Source organism: Garra rufa, chromosome 12 (assembly GCF_049309525.1).
Source record: "Garra rufa chromosome 12, GarRuf1.0, whole genome shotgun sequence".
Lineage (NCBI taxonomy): Eukaryota > Metazoa > Chordata > Actinopteri > Cypriniformes > Cyprinidae > Garra > Garra rufa.
In genome coordinates this window covers 35,902,300-35,923,829 of record NC_133372.1, presented here as the reverse complement: position 1 = coordinate 35,923,829, position 21,530 = coordinate 35,902,300, and the positions used below count along the sequence as shown (strand labels likewise).

The following is a 21,530-nucleotide window of genomic DNA, read 5'->3' as shown; positions in this document are numbered from 1 at the left end:
CTGACTTAAAGTTACTTTTATTCAACCAGCAATATATATATATATATATATATATTTTTTTTTTTTTTTGACCAGAAATGACACAGGCTTCTCCCAGAAGATAAGACAATGTACAAGAGGCATCATTGTGGAAAAAATATTAGCTCCCTCCACAGATTCTCAATTGGATTTCAGTCAGGATTTTGGCTGGGCCACTGCAAAATGTTTGTTTTTGTCTGCTAACCATTTCTTCACCACTTTTGCTGTGTTTTGGGTCGTTGTTGTGCTGAAATGTCCAATGGTCCAAAAGTTTCTCTGCAGACTGCCTGATGTTGTTGCGAATTTTGATGTACTGCTCCTTTTTCATGCTGCCGTTTACTGTGATTAGGTTCCCTGGTCCACCGGCTGAAATACACCCCCAAAACATTAGGTTCCCACCACCATGTTTGACAGTGGGGATGGTGTTCTTAGGGTTGAAGGCTTCTCCTTTTTTACGCCAAATGAAGGCTACATCGTGGCCAAACAATTTAATTTTTGTTTTATCTGACCATAAAACAGAAGACCAGACGTCGTCTTCTTTGTCCAGATGAGCATTTGCAAAGGCCAAGTGGACTTTTGTGTGCCTTATCTGGAGAAGTGGTGTCCTCCTTGGTCTGCGTCTGTAGAACCCAGCAGAGCCCAGATTCATCAGGATGGCCTTGGTGGTGATCCTTGGATTCTTTTTTACCTCTCTCACTATCCTCCTGGCCAGCACAGGTGTCACTTTTGGCTTCTGACCATGTCCTCTGAGATTTGTCACAGTGAGGAACGTCTTGTATCTTTTAATAATACTTTACACTGTAGCCACTGGAACTTTAAAACATTTAGATATGGTCTTATAGCCCTTTCCTGACTTGTGAGAAGCCACAATGCATAGCCACAGGTCCTCAGTGAGCTTCCTTTGTCTCCTTTGCCATGACTGTCCACAAACCAAACCAAAAAAACTTGCTTGTTGAATAAAAGTAACTTTAAGTCAGAATTTGCCAGGGGTATGAATAATTTCAGGCTTTGCTGTATATTTTAGGGTATCTTTTTAGGTAATTGAGGCATTACCTAAGCATGCCTTGTATTACATGGCACTATAATGAAATGTATGTTTGTATAATATATAAATGCAATACATAAAACAACGAGACAAAGTTAAATCAATATTAAATGCATATTTATTTATAACATTTCTGACATACACACTTCTGTATAAAAGGACAATAATACACAATGTAAGACATTCAGCACACTGGATACAATGAACATCGCTGGTGCATCTCTTAACACAGAGATAACATGAGATGTATAACAATCTCCTGAGTTTCCAGTTAAAGAAATGTCATCACTGATCCCAGACCAGTGACAGGAGGCTGGAAACTGGTCACACATATAATCAAGCACATTGTGCTAATGAACATATCAAACACACATCACAACACACTCTTGCTTTTTATATGACGCTCGTACTTTCACACAAAAACGGTTGACAAATTAAAAGGCTGCGATTACACAAAATTAAAATAATTTATTTTCTTTCTTTTTTTTAAGAGATGGGTAAACTGATCATATTGGGTGCAGAGAGTTTTTGTTTAACTAATCTTGCCATTTTCTTTGCCAAATTCAGCATTTATTTAAAAAGTGCACTTTACTGTAAACTGTACATCTGTGTGTGGTTTGATGGTTTTATTGTAGTTTTGTTTTTATGTATATAATACTGTTGCGATGTATAAACCTTTCTAACTGCCACATAAATGATCACATTAGTTTAATCCCACTATGGCAGAAGTTACTGTTAGACTGTTAGAACTCCTAACAAAGCACAGGGTAAAACAACAAAATGTTTCCTTTGAACTTGACTGGACTGAATTGCTAAAAACACTTTAACACATAGACCTTTTGCTTACACAAACTGTGTCAGGTTATTCTAAAAATCACATTCAACATCAAATTATGTTAATCAGAATAGGCTTGTCAAATGAATATCCACTACCAGTCAAAAGTTTTTGAACAGTAATTTTGTTTATGTTTTTTAAGTCTCTTCTGCTCACCAAGCCTGCATTTATTTGATCCCAAATACAACAAAAGCACATAAAATGTGAAATATTTTTACTATTTAAAATAACTGCTTTCTATTTGAATACATTTTAAAATGTAATGTATTCCTGTGATCAAAGCTAAATTTACAGCATCATTACACCATTTTTTTTTATGTCACATAGATCTATCCAAAATAATTCTAATATGCTGATTTGCTGTTTAAGAAACTTTCTTTATCATTCTTATTATCACTATTTAAAACATGAATGGAACGATTCAAAGATCAGCATTTAATTGAAATAAAAAGAGTTGTAACATTATAAACTATAGCATTCAAAAGCTTGGAGACATATTTTTTTTATGTTGTGGCAAATATATTATAGAAAGTATTATTTTTATTTCGCAAAGATGCTTTACATTTTTAAAATGTGACGATAAAGACATTTATAATGTTACAAATGTCTATTTGTGATAAACACTTCCTCTGAACTCTCTATTCATCAAAGAAACCTGGAAAAAAAATTTACTCCGCTGTTTTCAACATAATAATAATAAATGTTTTTGAGCAGCAAAACTAAAAAAAAAGAATATTAGAATGATTTCTGAAGAATCATGTGACTGGTGTAACAATGCTAAAAATTCAGCTTTTAAATCAGAAATAAATTATATTGTAAAATATATTCAACGTAAAACAGTTATTACAGTAAAAATATTTCAATTTTTTACTGTTTTTGCTGTACTTTGGATCAAATAAATACAGGCTTGGTGAGCAAAAGAGACTTAAAAAAACATTAATAATCGTACAGTACAAATACTTTTGACTGGTAGTGTATATGACTTAATTGGAATTCACAAAAGGCCAAAGGTTACCTCATGAAATTCTATATACATATATATTAAAATGCAATCCAAATAACAACATTACAACATCAGGCTCCTTTCTAGTCTTACTAACAAGTCATCTTCAATGTAAACAGTGTGAACATCCACCATTAGGGCTGTGCTTAAACTGAATGTACATCTTACTGAACTCTAAAGGCTGACAGGCTAGTTCTCTTTGGTTGTTTCTGCGTGCTACATTCATTTTTGTGGCTTGAAAACAAGGCGTTATATCTCATGCTATTAAGCAGCAGAATGCACAAACAAATTGGTGCAGCTACTTAAATATAAGAATTGTACTGAGACACAAATGCTCCAATTGCGTAATACTAGACATAATGAACTAGATGCTGAAAATTGGTACAACACAGTTGTAAATAAACAGCTCTGAATCCATATTTTTGGGCTGGCTAAAAACAGCTTTGCCTATGAGTCTCTCATATTCTTTTAGAAACATTCAGGTGGTTGGTTACCCACAGCTGGAGACACTGAATGCACTTGGTCACTTCTCTGTTTTCAAGAGTTTTGCATTCATCCTGCATTGCTGTTTCCATCCAGCAGAGCGAAACGTCTGCTCAAAAGAAACTGTTCCAGCTTATATCTCCAACTCCTCTGGCTCATGAAGCTCATACTGTGCCTAATGGAGCGAAAGTAGCTTGCCTCTGGCATCACTCGTCTTCGATGAAAAAGATCACTCTGATCCAAGCGGCAGGCAGAGATTCTTCCTTATGATGTTGAAACGCAGTCGAGGCTCATTACTCGTGTGGCGGTCGGACACGGCGCACCACTTTTTTCTCATAAACAGCCCTCATGGTCTTCTCGATCTGTTTGAGGAACACTTGTGGTATCCTTCCACAAAGGGTGTTAACTGTGTCTAGGAACTTAGTCTGAAGAGGGTAAAATAAAGACTGGAACAAGTTCTCCTCAAAAGGATACTGAAAGAGAATGAGAGATGAAATGCATTACATTTCAAAGTGTTCAAGGTACTGCTTTGGTGTGTTTGCTGAGGCACAATAAACAAGGTCCACATTTCATATCTGACTGAATTCTGAACAGCAGCGGAGCCCACGTGATTCAACCGTACAAAAGGCTTCCTCTTGAAGAGACACTTTCCTGCTATTAGCCTTCAAGAAGAGATTCAAGGAGACTGCACTCTGAATGCACAATGCAACACTTCTATTTATTCTCATATGATTCAACAACCTCAGGTTTTGCTTTGTTAGCACTGAAAATTAGAAAGTGGACTGGCAAAGCAAAGACAAATGGATTACGTTTCTTAAGCTTAAAATCTTATGAAAAAAAATTAGTCAAACAACTGGCTCTTATATTCTCTGGAAAATATCGATTGTTTGCAAGGGTGTTGCTAGGGAGTTTTTTTGCTTGTTTTTAGTGTGGTGCTATGGGACTGTTTTGTGTCTAGGTTATTATATTAATATTTGTGACCCTGGACCACAAAAGTCTTAAGTTGCACGGGTATATTTGTAGAAACAGCCAAAAATACATTGTATGTGTCAAAATTATACATTTTTTTTAAGCCAATTATCATTAGGATATTAAAGGATAACTATTGCCAAAATGCAACCTGGTCTGTATTTTTTTACTGTAAACGAGACAAACTTGTATCTAAAAGCATAATTAATTAATTAGTTTTGTGGTCATTGGCCGGTGAATGGGAGTACTAGGGGCATAACTTTGAGCGCATCAAAATCGATATTTTTACAACACTAAGAAGGCTCGACACACCATGAATCTTTGCTCGAAGTATCGCCTGGGTCTCTACACATGAACTCGAGCATTGAGAATATGGTTTGTGTACACAGAGTTTACTAAAAAGAAAGGTTTTGAACAACTCACTTACACTGTTTGGGTTTCCGCTCGCAGCCATCTTGCCAGTCAAGAGGTGTCGATCTCCGAATGCGAATGAATGGACTCCATAGGACGAAATATTAGGCTTATATGAGGCTCTTTTTACAACTAGAAGGTTAATATTGTTTTTCACTTGCGACAAAACAACGAATTAGCCGTGCATTTATATGGAAATATGCTTTAGGAGCGATCCGTCTTTACTCTCCTCGCATTCGGAGATCGACACCTCTTGACTGGCAAGACGGCCGCGAGCGGAAACTCAAACAGTGAAAGTGAGTTGTTCAAAAACTTTCTTTTTAGTAAACTCTGTGTACACAAACAATGTTCTCAATGCTCGAGTTCATGTGTAGAGACCCAGGCGATACTTCGAGCAAAGTTTCATGGTGTATCGAGCCTTCTTAGTGTTGTAAAAATATTGATTTTGATGCGCTCAAAGTTATGCCCCTAGTACTCCCATTCACCGGCCAATGACCACAAAACAAAAATCACAGTCAATCTCAAAAACGGCTCGTTTGTCATAATTATGCTTTTAGATATAAGTTTGTCTCGTTTACAGTAAAAAAACAGCCCAGGTTGCATTTTAGCAATGGTTATCTTTTAAGTAAAGATCATGTTACATGAAGATATTTTGTAAATTTCCTACCATAAATATATCAAAACTTAATTTTTGATTAGTAATATGCATTGCTAAGAAATTCAATTGGACAACTTTAAAGGTGATTTTCTCAGTATTGAGATTTTTGCACACTCAGATTTCAGATTTTTAAATAGCTGCATCTCGGCCAAATATTGTCCTGTCCTAACAAACCATACATCAATGTGAAGCTTATTTATTTCAGATTTCAAAATTAAAAATTGAATGTGTGTTTTTACATTAACAATGTAATCTATATTCTATTTATTAAAGCCAAGTATGAATCTCATCAAGTTAGTGTTTTTAGGCATTTTACATTTATTTCAAAATAACAACTCAAGGCAGGAACAATTTAAACAATATAATTAATTTGTGAACATATGTTCAGCTGTTCTTTTTAATAGCTGTTAACTTTTAACCATTTTTCTTTCCAATTTTTCTCATGATTACTCACTAAAAACTCAGGCAATGTGTTATTTTGATGTAACACAGTGGTTATATCTAGGTGTGCGAGTTATTTACTCTCTTTTTTTAATTAGTCTTCCCATTAACGCCATTATAGTGTTCATTCAGAATTATTTGAGAATGTGGAATGCGAACACAAGAGGCAGGATTTATCACATGAGCCAATCACAGCCAAACATATGGTAAACAATAGAAAATAATAGTTGAATTAATACAAATTACCCTGTTTAAAAGTTTACATATGCTTGATTCTTAATACTGTGTTGTTACCTGAATGATCCACAGCTGTGTTTTTTGTTTAGCGATGGTTGTTCATGAGTCCCTTGTTTGTCCTGAACAGTTAAACTGTCTGCTGTTCTTCAGAAAAATTCTTTAGGTCCCACAAATTCTTTGTTTTTTCAGCATTTTTGTGTATTTGAACCCTTTCCAACAAAGATTGTATGATTTTGAGATCCATCTTTTCACACTGAGGACACTTGAGAGACTCATGCAACTATTACAGAAGGTTCAAATGCTTACTGATGCTTCAGAAAGAAAACATGATGTATTAAGAGCCGGGGGTGAAAACTTTTTGAATTTAAAGATCAGGGTAAATTTAAGTTATTTTACTTCTGAGAAACAAGTAACTATCTTTTAAAGCCTCTGAAACTGAAAAAAATATGATATTTAGGCAAAATAAGAAAAATGTACACATCTCCATTCTGTTCACCCCTTGGCTTTTAATGCATGGTTTTTCCTTCTGAAGCATGAGTGAGCATTTGAACCTTCTGTAATAGTTGCATATGAGTCCCTCAGTTGTCCTCAGTGTGAAAAAATGGATCTCAAAATCATACAGTCATTGTTGGAAAGGGTTCAAATACACAAAAATGCTGGAAAACCAAACAATTTGTGGGACCTGAAAGATTATTCTAAAGAACAGCAGGCAGTTTAACTGTTCAGGACAAACAAGGGACTCATGAAAAACTATCACTAAACAAAAAAAACACAGCTGTGAATCATTCAGGTAAGAACACAGTATTAAGAATCAATGGGATGTAAAGTTTTAAACCAGGCAAGTTTTATAAATTCAACTATTATTTTCCTCTTGTGGACTAAATGTAAACACATTTTATGTGAAATATTGTATTCTTATTATTATCATCAGTCTAATAGCCATTCCATTAGTTTGATCATACAATTGTCTCCTGAAGAGACAGTGGCAGCTTACCTCATGTATGGTGTCATACACCACTCTGAATGCGGGCTGCTTGTCATCATGGTACACGCCACGGTTACCATGAAGAATAGACACCCCCTCCTCTTCCGCAGCCTTGCAGTTGCTTCCATACATGCAGTGATCTGGTCTGTAGTTCCACTGGCATGGAAATATGTACAGACACTCTGCAGACACAAAGACAAATATTCAACGTTTTATCCAAACTGCAAATATCATACCCATGTGCTTAGTGTCTTCATTTTTCTGCTGTTGTTTTTGCTTGGTCTAGCCTTTGGACCCATTCCATTAGAGCTGTCAAATAAACACTATGCTTGCCAAGTGTCTCACCAATTCAGAGACCTTAATAACTGCACCCGTCAGTATCTGTCACACCTGTTCCAGTCAAAAGAAGTATTTACACACAAAAGGGCTTTATCTCTTTAAAAAAACAGATAAAATAGAAACTTTCAGGAGGGTGAGGAAAGAGAGAGCCGTCCAAAAAAACTTTCCTGTCATATAAGGTCTTTTTGATTTTCTGAGAAAAGTACAAATGAAAAAACATAGCACCTGGCTTCTCCTCTGCACTAGAAATAACAATCACAGTTGGAAAGTGTAGTTAAGATGTTCATGATACAAAGCTGCAGGGCTTCACAAGTAAAATAAGTAAAACTGCTTTTCAAATTGGATTTAAGCCTCCAGCAAAAAAAAAAAAAAAAACACCTTAATTAAACTAGTGCTGTAACACTATAGAGTGCAAAGCAACAGAAGTAAAGTAGACTTTTTTTTTTTTTGCAAGTTGCACTCAAAAACTTATATACACCATGTTACATGTGTAAAAACATGATAATACTGATGTATTTTTGTATTTACCACAGTATGAACAATCTTTTTGATCAAAGCATTGTCATGTCCAAAACCATGGTAAAACCAAAGTATTTTGATGATACCATAGCATTATTTATACAATGCTCCAATATTCCTTAAAGGAATACCATTGTATTACTATGTCACATGGAAAAAACTTGGGATTAATATAGTACATGTATCATGATGTGTGTTTTTTTTAACAATACCATGGTATTACTGTGGCACATGTCCAGAAACATGGTATTAATAGTATGACGTATTCCAAAAAACACACTAAAACAAAGGTATTTTGACATATACAGTCAAAAGTTTACATACACCTTGCATAATCTGCAAAATGTTAATTATTTTACAGAAATAAGAGGGATCATACAAAATGCATGTTGTTTTTTTATTTAGTACTGACCTAAATAAGACATTTCACATAAAAGACGTACATATAGTCCGGAATTTGTAAAAATTATGTTGTTCAAAAGTTTACATACACTTGATTCTTTATACGGTGTTGTTACCTGAATTATCCACAGCTTTGTTTAGTGATAGTTGTTCATGAGTCCCAAGTTTGTCTTAAACAATTAAATTGCCCGCTGTTCTTAAGAAAAATTCTTCAGGTCCCACAAATTCATTGATTTTTTCAGCATTTTTGTGTATTTGAACTCTTTCCAACAATGACTGTATGATTTTGAGATCCATCTTTTCACACTGAGGACAACTGAGAGACTCATATGCAACTATATTAAGAGCTGGGGGTGAAAACTTTTTGATTTTAAAGATTAGGATAAATTTTACTTATTTTGTCTTCTGGGAAACATGCATGCATCTTCTATAGCTTCTGAAGGGCAATACTAAATGAAAAAAATATATTATATTTAGGCAAAATAAGAAGAATGTACACATCTTCATTCTGTTCAAAAGTTTTCACCCCCGGCTCTTAATGCATCGTGCTTCCTTCTGAAGCATCAGTGAGCGTTTGAATATATTAGTTGTATACAAGACTCTATGTTAAGGTCTTTTATGTGAAATATCTTATTCAGGTCAGTGCTAAATAAATAACATGCATTTTGTATGATCTCTCTTTATGCTGTATTTACAGCATATTTAATGGTACAAAAAACAATTTACCATGGTGCCCACTGCATTACCGTAGTTCTTTTTTGCTAGTGTTGTCAAATCACACATCATAATCAAGCATGAATCTGAGCAAACACACATGTACCTGGATTGTAGTGGAAGATGATGTTGAGGAGGTCTTGGTCTCCCCATGTGATGTGGTTCTTGTATTTCTGATAGAGAGGGTGAAGCAGATTTTCCCATGACAGACCACTGGCGATCATGCTGTTCTGTAAAATCAATAGTGGCAGGTTATTTTCCTCAACAGTGAGTCTGGCAGCCACTTTTCAGACAGCTGTTGATATGGAAATTGAGGTTTTTTCAGAAGAAGAAATTTCCTTTTTGTCCCCCCAGACAGCCTTGAAAATGTGCTTGGGTTGGAAATTACACTTCTAGCGGAGTTACAGAAATATGCTAATCCAGACTGCTGTCACCCACTCGCTCTCGACGGATGGCAATCAGTAGACTTCCATCACTGCCTACTAAAAACAGCCTGAGGTTAAAAGGGTTTAAATGCGCAAAGAAACCTCAGAAGACAAGTGAACGCCAAAGCCTCAGCCCACTACCAAGAGAAATAAATCACATGAGGAAAGCACCAGCAAAATATAGTAATAACCAAACACCAAAAAAAAAATACAGTGACGCAAACATACATGAAATCTAAAATATTTACTCTTGTGAACGCATGGCGAAGACCAACACAGAAGAGAAGATAGAGTTGAAAAAAACTTGTTACTTCTGCTTTCTTTGTCGACAAAAAGTATCTTCATAGCTTCATGAAATTAAGGTTGAAGCACAGATGTCACATTGACTATTTTAACAATGTCCTTGCTATCTTTCTGGGCCTTGAACATGGTACTTGCGTTGCTGTCTATAGAGGGTCAGAAAGCTGTCAGATTTCATTAGAAACACCTTAAATTTGTGTTCTGAAGATGAACAAAGGTCTTACGGGTTTGGAACGACATAATTAATGACAATTTTCATTTTTGTTTGACCTAACTCTTTAAAATACAGATATGTGGACTAGGATTTTAGAATTGCAAAAGAAGCTGGAAAAGTCAATTGTATTGTTCCTCACCCTGAAGAGAGTGCTACGAATCCGTGTGAGGTTCATTAGCATGACCCCTGAGTTGACCCCTGTCACTCCATAAAAGGGATGTCTTGCGAAGCGGCTATACCAGCCAATCTTGGGGATCTCGTGCTCTGGGGCCATGGCCGCTAACTGAGTGCTGTTGAAAGCCTTTAGAAATTTCCAGATGTCATCCATAGGCCGGAGAAAGAGAACATCTGTGTCCACATACAACAGCGAGTCAACGTCCTTTAGGATAACCTGATATTAGAGGAAACACTTGGTTACAACTGGTGTGGTGAGGTGGAAAACACAAACAAATGAAGAGAGAACATCAAGCAGCGATGGGAACCTACGGGAAGAAACAGCCTCTGGGCGGCACATGGCTTGAAGAGTTTCTTCCATTCGTCTGCATTCCCCACAGAGAAGGTGATTGGATATATGCTGTAGTGAAACCTGGAGGACACCGTCTGAGGCCACTGACTGAACTGAGAGAGGAAATTGAAAGAATCAGTCAATGTCATGGATGTCAGTCTTCTGTAAACCGCACATCTATTGCTTACAGGTGTCAGCGAAGATAAGTGTGTGAGGAAATCTATAACAATACTTCAAATAAAGCAAGATTTTGTGATATTTGTGGGAGCTGTGATTTATGGAATGCCTTTTTGTTGCATGGGCAAGTCCCAAAGATGCCTACTCATATTGTTAGACATGACATGTTTTTGTATCATGAAGATTAATATTTTGAGCTTTTAGCTTTGGCCCAAACCTGTGTGTAATTTAATGTTTTTTATGCTTTTATGCTTCTTGGACAAAATGCATGAAAATAACAAATTTAGCTATGTTGCTTTTGTTATATCTAGGTAAAGAATAAACCAATTTAAAGGATTAGTTCACCTCCCCCAGAATAAAAATTCCTGACATTCTATTCACCCCCATGTCATCCAAGATGTTCATTTGTTGTTAAAAAGTATATAAGTTTGTATATTTGTAATTTTTTTAGAAAGTGACTGATCGTTTCACTAGATAAGGTGGAAGTTTACACCATTGGAAACCATAGAAGTCCACTCTATTTAGAAAAATCCTGGAATGTTTTCTTCAAAAAAACGTAATGTCTTTGCGACTGAAGAAAGAAAGACAAACATCTTGGATGACATGGGGGTAGGTAAATGGTCTGTAAATTTTAATTCTGGAAGTGAACTAATCGTTTAATAAACCAAGGAGATACATGACTATTGTGGCAATTTTTGTATTTTAAGAAAGGTATGAGACAAAAGTCTTTTGAGAATTTCTTGCAAGTAATGGTCTACAGTTTTTCAAAGAGGAAATACTTTGACTCAATATTTGTACTCTAATCAAATTTAGTCTACTTTTCTCTCATCCAATCATGTTGCATATTCAACAAATGTGTAATTTACGGTATCCAACCATGTTGTTCTTTTGTCAAAATAATTCAGACATGCTGATGAAGCATTCGGAGATTCCAAAGAACACTATTTGAAAGTAGAGCAAATAATACCTATAATAATAAAAATCCCCTTACAATTTCCCCTAGAATTTCCCTTCATGCAAAGTGAAACCTAAAGCTGTCACAGGCGTGGTTGGATTTATTCACGCATGATAAAAATATTTATTAAAAGCTTCTTTTTCACATTTTTCATAATAGGCTGTATATTACTTACTGATAAAACCAGTAGTTCTATGTTAAATCAGACATTCAGCCAAAAATGGCATGATCTTCATTTCATAATAACTCTGCGAAGATTCAACTGTGAGATTGGTAGTCGAAGCAGGCTCATCCTCTAAACATTGTCTTTGCCTATTTGGGGTCACCCCTAAAATATTTGTAAAGGCCAAGCAATATGCTAAATTATTCAAAATCAGAAAACAGAAGGCATTTTCAAAATCCATTATACTTTTTCCCTTTTCTTATAAATGTTAAAAATATATATATTTTTTATCCTAACCATCCATGATTATACAGTTGCTTGCACTTTAAGGCTCTCATTTAGCATTATTTTTTCCAGCTGTCCATGACCCCATCAGAACAGGCCTGCAATTCATTTTTGGGTCATAACCCAAACTACTGGTTTATAATATCCTGCTGACAGCCAAATAACTACTGCTGAAAAGGCCCTATTGAGGCAATCTTTTGAATAACAAACATGACATTGCATTCCTTCTCTATCGCACTTCAAAGCCTTCAGTTCCTTTATCTGCAGCAATATGGTGCAGAACTAGATCAAGATCAGTTCTAGGCCAGAGGGCACTTCTCAAAAAGCATTAAAAAACTATGTACTGCTATTTTCAATAACAGTCCCTCTGTGGAGAGAAGCGATTAGGACTGTGGAGAAAGAGCGCAGTACTAGAAACCAAATAATGTGTTAAGAGCAAGAAATCAATAGATTTATGCATGGAGGATTCTCGTGTTACCTTTCTCACCAGACTGGTTGTCAGGGTTAGCTTGACATTGTCTGAGGGTTACCACAAAGCCACTAGTACAATACAACTGACAGTCAGGGAAATGAGAAATGAGAAATCTTGGGTACAAATTGTGTACTTGTGAAGGATGTAAAAATACATTCATCATAATAAATAATTAGAATTATTATAAATAATAACAGGGTACAAGGTGTTTAATGTGCTTGAATTATTGAAAGACAATGCATCTATGAAATAAAGGTTTAATTTTTTTTTTCAGTAAGCACATATCTTTTTAATGCAAAATTCACATATTCAAAAAAAACCACACACTTTTCACTTAATTCAGTTAATGTTAGAAAACTAGCAAGCTGAGCCTAGTAGTAGTACTGACCAATGTCGTATATATTATACATGGCTGAAGATGCGAAAAGAGGAATAGATGAACTGAGAGAGTCATTTATGCTGTAACCTCTCTGGAACCCTGACTGATTTAAACTCATTTGTTTCATATTGGGACTTCAAATCGCATATTGCGAGTCATTTGATTTAAATCAGAACTTCAGAGCTGGTTTGCAAATCATATGACTTGGATCAGGACTTGGAAACATGCATAGCAAATGATTTGATTTAGATCGGGACTTCAGATCGTGTATCGCAAATCATTTGATTCAGATCAGAACGGGTTCATGAATCATTTTGCAAATTAAATGATTCGCGATCAGAGGTGGGTAGAGTACCCAAAATCTGTACTCAAGTAAAAGTACAAGTACTTATGGAAATATTTACTTAAGTAAGAGTAAAAGTAACAATCTTAATAGTTACTTGAGTATAGGGCTGGACAATATATCGAACGATATTGTGAGGCGCGTTTAGTCAATGAAGCCGGTACTTTGATTAGTAGTAAATCTCCATCACGTGCGTTCCGCTCAGGTTCCGCTGGAGCGGCAATTAATACACAGAGACGTATATCTCTGACAAGCTACGCCATATCGAGCTTAATATCGAATGCGATATTGAGTGCGATATGGCGTAGCTTGTCAGAACACTCCGTGTCCTGATCTGAAATAATTGTCCACGAATGAGCATTTAGATTGAAACTTCAGAGCAAGTTCGCAAATCTTTTGCTCTAGATCAGAACTTCAGAGTGTGGACTGTGAATCATTTGATTCAGATCAAGATCTCAGAGTGATTTCATTAATCTTTTTTTCCGATTTCTTAAACAGTAGAAAACATTGAACCATCAAGGCAGTACATTTCTAAAAACAAAACAAAGAAAAAAAGTGAAGTATACACAAGTAAAAATCCATTAAGAAAACTAACAGTGGTTTTAATAAACTAAAGTGTAGCATACTTTGTAATACTTTGCATATGCCATTTTTATTTATTTTGGAATTTGAAAGATAAGGCATTGTTTGACAAGTGAGATCTCTCATTGAAGTCTTTGAAAATCAAAAAAGTAGGGTTTGAAATGTCCTTGAATTAAATTTTATTGTGTCTGTACGAACCCTGTAATAATATCATGTGAACAAGAGCAACAGTGATTTGGCTGTTTGCAAAAGGTATATAAATAGTGAGTTTGCCTTAGAAAAGCACCACAAAAAAACGTGTGAATCTTACCAAAATAATAAATAAGAAACTGAACTGGTCAAACATGCACTGCATTATTACAAAAAACCCAAAAACTAGTAGTCATACTGGAATATTGCATCTAGACTTAAAGAAAAAGAGTGAAGCAATTACCAACAGAATTATGTCCCAAAATGTGTGCCAGATTTTTTTGGTCTAAGAAAGAGGTATAGTTAGGGGATGAAGCTTTGTCTGAAGTAAAATATAGCCTACTGCAGAGATAAAATAGCTAAAGAGCCAGCCAGATGATTTTAGTGGGAACTGAAATTCAGCTACCCATTGTTCTGCTTTTTTGAGTATAAAAATAACCCTTTGATAGCATAGACTGTAAAAAATATGGACAACGCCTCTCCGCTTCTTTCCACTATAGAAAAGTGAAGCCAAAATAGCTCAATATGGGCACTACCATCTTGGGGGAACTTACGTCATTTGGAGCCAGAGCATGCGCAGTAGAGGTTCGTTTGGAGCCAGAGCATGCGCAGTAGAGTCGTGAGGCGGAGCCGCGGTGTCAAAGTCCCGCCCAAACTCCCGCAGACCCAATCGCACGATCACAATCATGACACCACCACACCCACATTTTATAGCATCAAATAACTACTTAAAAGCAAACTTATTAGAAAAACGAACACCTGAGCAGGAGTCAGCATTATAAGAACTACCTCACACAATGGAAATCACCTTTGGAAAAAAATTATTTGCTGTGTAATTCGATTATTTAGTTTAGCTCTCGTCCCATTAGATTACATGGAGAGGGCGGGGTTTATGACCTATACTGCAGCCAGCCACCGGGGGGCGATCGAAAACTTTTGGCTTCACTTTTCAGGACACCTACGGCACGCCTGTTTGATAGGTATAGATACTCAAAAAAAAAATATATAGGTCACCAGTCAGCTAGGCATTACAATCAACATCAAAAACCTCAGGTAGCCACAGCAAAGATGAAAGAGTCAAGAGACAAGCTCTCACCCCTTTTTCAAATTGTTCGGCCAGGTCCTCCTCTGCGAAGATGTGAAATTGGATCTTCTTTATGCTGAAGAGCAGTGCGGACTTCACCATGTTGAGCGTTTCATCCAGACGGTTCCCACAAGCCACCACTGCCAGGTGCATGACATCTTCTGCTTGTGTGACCTTTGACCCATGGCGCCCCACCTCACTTTTCTGCCTAGAGGTAAAGAAAAGAAGCTTAAATCCATCAAAACTCATCCAAACTGTGACATCAACAACAAAAACATCTGGTGCGAATCAGCCAGGTCAAAGCATGAGACAGCACGCTCGTAAAATATTCCTTATGCTGCACATGGTTCCCCTGGCACATTGAAAACCTCATTTAAATGATTCAAGGGTAAACAAGTTAGAGTCAGACCAACTTGCAACTTGATGAGAGCAAACAAGGGCAAACTAGAATTCAAATTGAATATTAAAATTATACAGCGAATCTAAAAATATTGAAAATTAGCAGACAAGATGTCACCCGTAGAATCGTTTCGTCTTTATTTCTCAGAGAAATTAATTTTATTTCAACAAAAAGACCTTAAACATGACAAGCAGCACTCTTGCTTGTCGAGTCACCAACGTAATTGTTATTGGTGTGGTGTTTGCTTTTGTGATTCATGTTGAGTCTCTATCACTCCAGGGAAGTAAACTCTCTAACCCTCTAAGATCCACCCAAGAGACGACCTCTGGGAAAAAAGTCCTCCATTTATCCAAGGCTTTGGTGAAGGAAACGAATTCATACCGCAAGAAAAGCACGCAGACTTTTCAAACAGACATCAAAGAGCTTCCATTAAGCCAAGGACGTGCAAACACTCCTGCTCTCATTTCAAGCGAACCACAGACCTTGATATGAAGTGAAATAAAGAATAGGCAAAACATGGAAACACCTTGGGCTTTGACAATAGGGATATTTTCTGATTTTTCTGACTAGTATCACAAAAGAATGTAGAATCTGCTTTGATGGCTGTGGTTTCCTGTGGAAAAAGCTTCCCTTGTTTACAGCTCTGCAAATTAGGCAACAGGAATTGCATCAATGGTCTGATTGAATGATATCAAACATTTTATTCCTTTCATTTTTTCAATCATTTGTCCACTGAGAGGCATTTATTCTTTGATCAAAAACATCAAGCATATGACCAACACACTACTGAATTCAATACCATTTATATACAAAATGAAATGTTCACAGACTCTGAGCTTATAAAAATTCTTGCAGTCTGAGTGGACACATCTGGAAATGTTTAGAGTCTGTGAAAGCAAATTAAATATTGCACTCCTTATCGAAAGTTCCTGGAACAGTTTTAAGGCTGATACTGATGATTCCTTGCTGAGCAATACAATAGGTATAACAGACTAGCAATATACAATCAAATTAAAAGTGATCCACAAAAATAATGAAAATGAAACGGAACTACCCGCTGTTCTTCAGAAAAATCCTTCAGGTCCCACAAATTCTTTGGTTTTCCAGCATTTTTGTGTATTTGAATACTTTCCAACAATGACTGTATGATTTTGAGATCCATCTTTTCACACTGAGGACAACTGAGGGACTCATATGCAACTATTACAGAAGGTTAAAAATGCTCACTGATGCTTTGGAAGGAAACGCAATGCATTAGGAGCCGGAGGGTGAAAACTTTTTGAATTTGAAAATCAGGGTAAATTTACCTTATTTTGTCTTCTGGGAAACATATGTCTTCTGTAGCTTCTGAAGGGCAGTACTAAATAAAAAATATATGATATTTAGGCAAAATAAGAAAAATTTTTACTGTTCAAAAGTTTACACCCCCGGCTTTTAATGCATCGTTTTCCTTCTGGAGCATCAGTGAACATTTGAAACTTATGTAATAGTTGCATATGAGTTGTCCTCTGTGTGAAAAGATGAATCTCAAAATCATACAGTCATTGTTGGAAACCTTTCAAATACAGAAAAATGCTGAAAAACCAAAGAATTTGTGGGACCTGAAAGATTTCTCTGAAGAACAGTGGGCAGTTTAACTGTTCAGGACAAACAAGGGACTCATGAACATCACTAAACAAAAAACAGCTGTGGATCTTTCATGTAACAACACAGTGTATGTTAATTTTAGAACAGGGTCATTTTTATAAATTCAACTATTATGGATTATTTGTAAATGTCTTTTATGTGAAATATCTTATTCAGGTCAGTACTAAATAAAAAAATAACATGCATTTTGTATGATCCCTCTTATTTTGCTAAAATGTTTACATTTTGCAGATTCTTCCTGGTGTATGTAAACTTTTGACTTCAACTTTATCTCTTCCCTTCAAGTTGATTATTTATCCTCATTTAGAACAGTTTTTTTTAACAAATAATTTGTAAAATCATTTATGTAAACAGATGCATTTAATTTAGTGCAACTATGTAAGAATTACTTTAATTCTTGCATTGATTGGCTGCACAATTAATTATGCAACATCAACAAAAGTAACATTGATATTAATCTCATAGATACTTGTAATATTTATAAAAAGTGCTGACAGTATTCGTTGTTAGTGCACTGCTTATTTTGTTTTCTAAAAAATGTAATAAATTATTTTTTGTGAAGCAGGCAAATGTTTTGCATCCAATTATGAAAAAAAAGAATAAGCTGGCATAAAGCAGATCTGTAATGTGCATGATGCACAAAGTGCCAAAGCTTCCCACAAGCGTGAAGTGCAGTATAATTTCAATTTATCTTAGGCTAGCAAATCATTTCAAGGGTTTCCTATTGGAAGCAAACAAAAATACATTTCAAAAATCATATTCAAATACTATTTATTTCATTAAGCACATTCTGACAGAATACACTTAAATACCAGTCCTTTAAACCTGAAAACAAATGCTACAATGGAAAACACCAATGATAGATCCAAAAAAAAAAGCATATTGAAGAATGAAGGCTGATTCAAGTCAGGCCCACAAGGCTGCTGCGTGTATGGAATTCAGTCAGTGCTTTTCCTAGAGCTATGCACCGCACTCCATAATCTACATCCAAATTATTAGCACTTTTTCCCCTCTTCAGAATTTCTGCATGCCTGTCCTGGCAGAGCCAGCTGTTCCATGGATTTGAAACCTGAAGTGAAACGTTAGCGTGCTCCAGGCTAGAAGATAAACATCGCAGGGGAGGAATCGACTTATCAAGAGGCACGAGTGACAATGGAGAGATATCTGTGTTCTGTGTAGAAACTGTGATAAAGAAGCTGGAGAGAAAGACACACACAAATGGAGGGTTCTTAGTCTTCCTCCATGACATGTTTATGGCTTCATATAATGTAGCTGCCACGCGGCAGTTGCCTCCAGTCATAGCTGCATTACAGATGACAGAGCGAGCTATTCGTTTGACAGTTAGTAGACACTTATTCCTAGGTGCTGCAGGAACGTGTGCAGAGGTGTTTTGCAGTTCTGGCAAAACACAAGAGAGGTGTTAGTTATAAGCACCCCAGCTTTCCAGTAAAGCAGGTTCTTTTGGGAAAGGGTGTGAAAGAAACATGAACATACAGCTGCACGCTACTTAAGTGTGATTTTAAAGAACGGTTTATCCCCAAAAGATTTAATTCGGTCTCATTTACTCACCAAACCTGTATGACTTTCTTTGTTCTTCGAAATAAATACAAGATATTTAGAAAAAAGGACATACAGTGTCCATACAGGTAAAGTCATTTAATTGGTGGCCAATGTTATTAGACTAACAAAAAAGTGTTGCACTGCTAATGTATTTAATGTATTCTAATGTATTTTTGTTTTGATATTGTTTCCATTTGATTCTTATATGTGACCCTGGACCACAAAACCAGCCAAAAATACATTGTATGTCAAAATCATAGATTTTTCTTGTATGCCAAAAATCATTAGGATATTAAGTAAAGATCATGCTCCATGGAGATATTTTGTAAATTTCTAACCGTAAATATATCAAAACTTAGTTTTTGATTAGTAATATACATTGCTAAGAACTTCATTTAGACAACTTAAACAATTTTCAGATTTTTTTGCACCCTCAGATTCCATATTTTCAAATAGTTACATCTCAGCCAAATATTGCCCTTATTTATTCAACTTTCAACTTTATTCAACCAGTTTTGAAAACATTGTGGTCCAGTGTCACATATGTAACTTATGTAAATCATTACAATCTTCACAAATGAACAAAACTTTAATCAATTTAAGACTAAATACATTCTACAGAAGTAAAAAGCGAAACGTAGGCAGTAAAGTACATGCTCACATGACTTCAATGTCATTATCATTAAGCTTTCAGGTTTCATTTAAATACATTTTCCCTGACGTTTTAAGTTAGAATAGTAGAGCGCAATTATGACATGCGGGTATTACAGAGATATTTCTGTTGTAGAATAAAACATGAAAATACCTGCACCACTCTATATTCTTTGTTTGGCGAGACATGAGGTTGAATACAAGAAGGAATTTTCACTTTTTAGTGAGCTATTCTTTTTATAATACAAACTTTGCTAAGAATAAAATAGAAATGAGAGATTAGGATCAAAAGGTTTGTGTTTGTTAGAGCCCTCAGGACAAAACAGACCCTCCAGGCCCCCCTGAACGTGATGAAACGTATCATCAGGGACACATTTGTCTGTTTTGCAGCAGCGAGGCAGGAAGCACGTCTGGAGGATGCGCTTAAAGTAAAAACGTGCGGAAGAGTTAACCACTTCCAAATAAAACAACAGGTCATACGAGACAAGACGGTTTCGCCCCTCCTCTTTCCTCTGCGGAGATGGATAGGGAGCCAGGAATTAAACGCGTAGAGCGTTTTCCAAATCACCCCCTCTCATCCCTCCTGTTTGTACGGTGGATCTGTTTAACTAATTTCCCCATGCCTGCATTGGCCCTTTGCATTGTGGGTTTATCAGCAGAGAGCAGTCACAGGGGTGTGGACATCAAGATGGATCACTGCTGGAAACCCTACATGAGGGTCAAAGGGTTGAGATATCTCACAACTGCAATTAGTGGCGTTTATGTGAAGCTGTCAGAGGGGCGATAACATACGCTTGCTGAAAGACGACAAGCAATGAATATTAAACTCATCCTCAATGCAGGATTGATTTTATAGTATTAAAAAGACATCTATCTATAGTTTGCCTAGCTGGACGTTATTGATTTTACAGTATCAAAATACTGACACAAATGAACCCATCTTCTCTTCACTTAAAGAATGAACGCGACAGCTCCTTTTAATTATGTCTCGGAAAGGGCGGATCATCTTGATGAATAAACTACTCCATCCTCCCCTCACAAGGGACTGTGTACACTCACTCAGCACAACCAATCATTGATTTTGTCCTCTGTTGAGACCCTTTGGGAACGAGGCAACTGCATTCAAGGTGACCTTTTTAATAAAGCCATAATGAAAATACAATTGAGATAATCGTGGCTGAGGGGGCTTTTGGACTCTGCTTCGCAGCATGCGCAATGCACACTGGTCTCTGGTAAGATTTAAGACATCAGTGCATAGTAATCTAGATGTGGATAGTGCATGATTTCTTTCTTGTTATATTAAGAAACCCTAAGGTTGCACAATCAGTGCAAGACATTCTTGCCTAAATCTCCATTGTCAAAGCAGGCTTTTGACAAGAATGCCTGGTTGGATTGCTGTGTTGACAGGCAGGAAAAGATTTATGATTTATGGATTGGTATTAAATCATGTGTTTGCATGGATTTGTAAAGACTGCAAATCACAATGAGATCATAAATGCCCTTGAGAAACTAAAGCGCTGATCATGTGCACAGAAGGGAGTTGAAAGGATGCCTATATATCAACTTCAGTAGAAGGAAAACCTCCATTATAGTATACTGCATTCTATTATATTCTGTTATATTAAAAACAGCTTTAATACATCTTGTAATACATATTTATACATTCTACCTTGAAACTATTTCTGCTTTAAACTGGTTGCTGATCATGATGTTGCACTTGAAGAATTTCCTACCGAGTCTTTGCGATGACATTCCCCCCTCCTCTGCTGCTCAACTTCGGCTCTTTGCGGATTAGTTTCGGTGGTTTCTGTGGCTCTTCGTTGGTTTGTTTTGCTTCTTTCGCCGGTGCTATATCCTCGATATGATTGAAGGACTGAAAATGTTTTTCTTTAACGTTAGCAACTTCTTTCAGCGGCGGCTCGTCCGCAGCGTTCCCCCCGAAAAAGTACAAAAGTAGAAAAACTCCGAAACATACCGCGATAGCCACAATCTTGCAGTGGATCCTCATGGTGAAAAAGTGGTCTGTCCGCTTGGAAATGTTTTAACCATGGCTCTGGTTAAAACATGGGGACATATTTGTAGTGTGCAGCCATACTTCTTCATTTGTACTGTGATGATGAAGACGATGCTGCTCAGCTTA

The 21,530-nt window shown here is 36.4% G+C and overlaps 1 protein-coding gene across 1 annotated transcript; it reads right to left on the bottom strand.

The window, feature by feature from the left end:
- Positions 1–1,163: 1,163 nt before the first annotated feature.
- On the bottom strand, positions 1,164–21,530 carry gxylt2 (glucoside xylosyltransferase 2). Its single transcript, XM_073851737.1, has 7 exons — positions 21,124–21,530; positions 15,145–15,340; positions 10,485–10,616; positions 10,138–10,389; positions 9,166–9,289; positions 7,095–7,267; positions 1,164–3,857 (listed from the first exon to the last, which is right to left on the bottom strand). The coding sequence occupies exons 1-7, from the start codon at positions 21,396–21,398 to the stop codon at positions 3,678–3,680; spliced, it is 1,332 nt and encodes a 443-aa protein (XP_073707838.1). The 5' UTR covers positions 21,399–21,530; the 3' UTR covers positions 1,164–3,677.

Bases quoted from the DNA above. Each gene is read 5' to 3' on its own strand.
- gxylt2 (XM_073851737.1), bottom strand. From the start codon at position 21,398: ATGAGGATCCACTGCAAGATTGTGGCTATCGCGGTATGTTTCGGAGTT. The intron at 10,617-15,144 runs GTGAGAGCTTGT...TTCCTCTCTCAG, and splicing joins CCGAACAATTTGAAAAAGGG to TTCAGTCAGTGGCCTCAGAC. The intron at 10,390-10,484 runs GTAGGTTCCCAT...CTCTAATATCAG, and splicing joins CCCAGAGGCTGTTTCTTCCC to GTTATCCTAAAGGACGTTGA.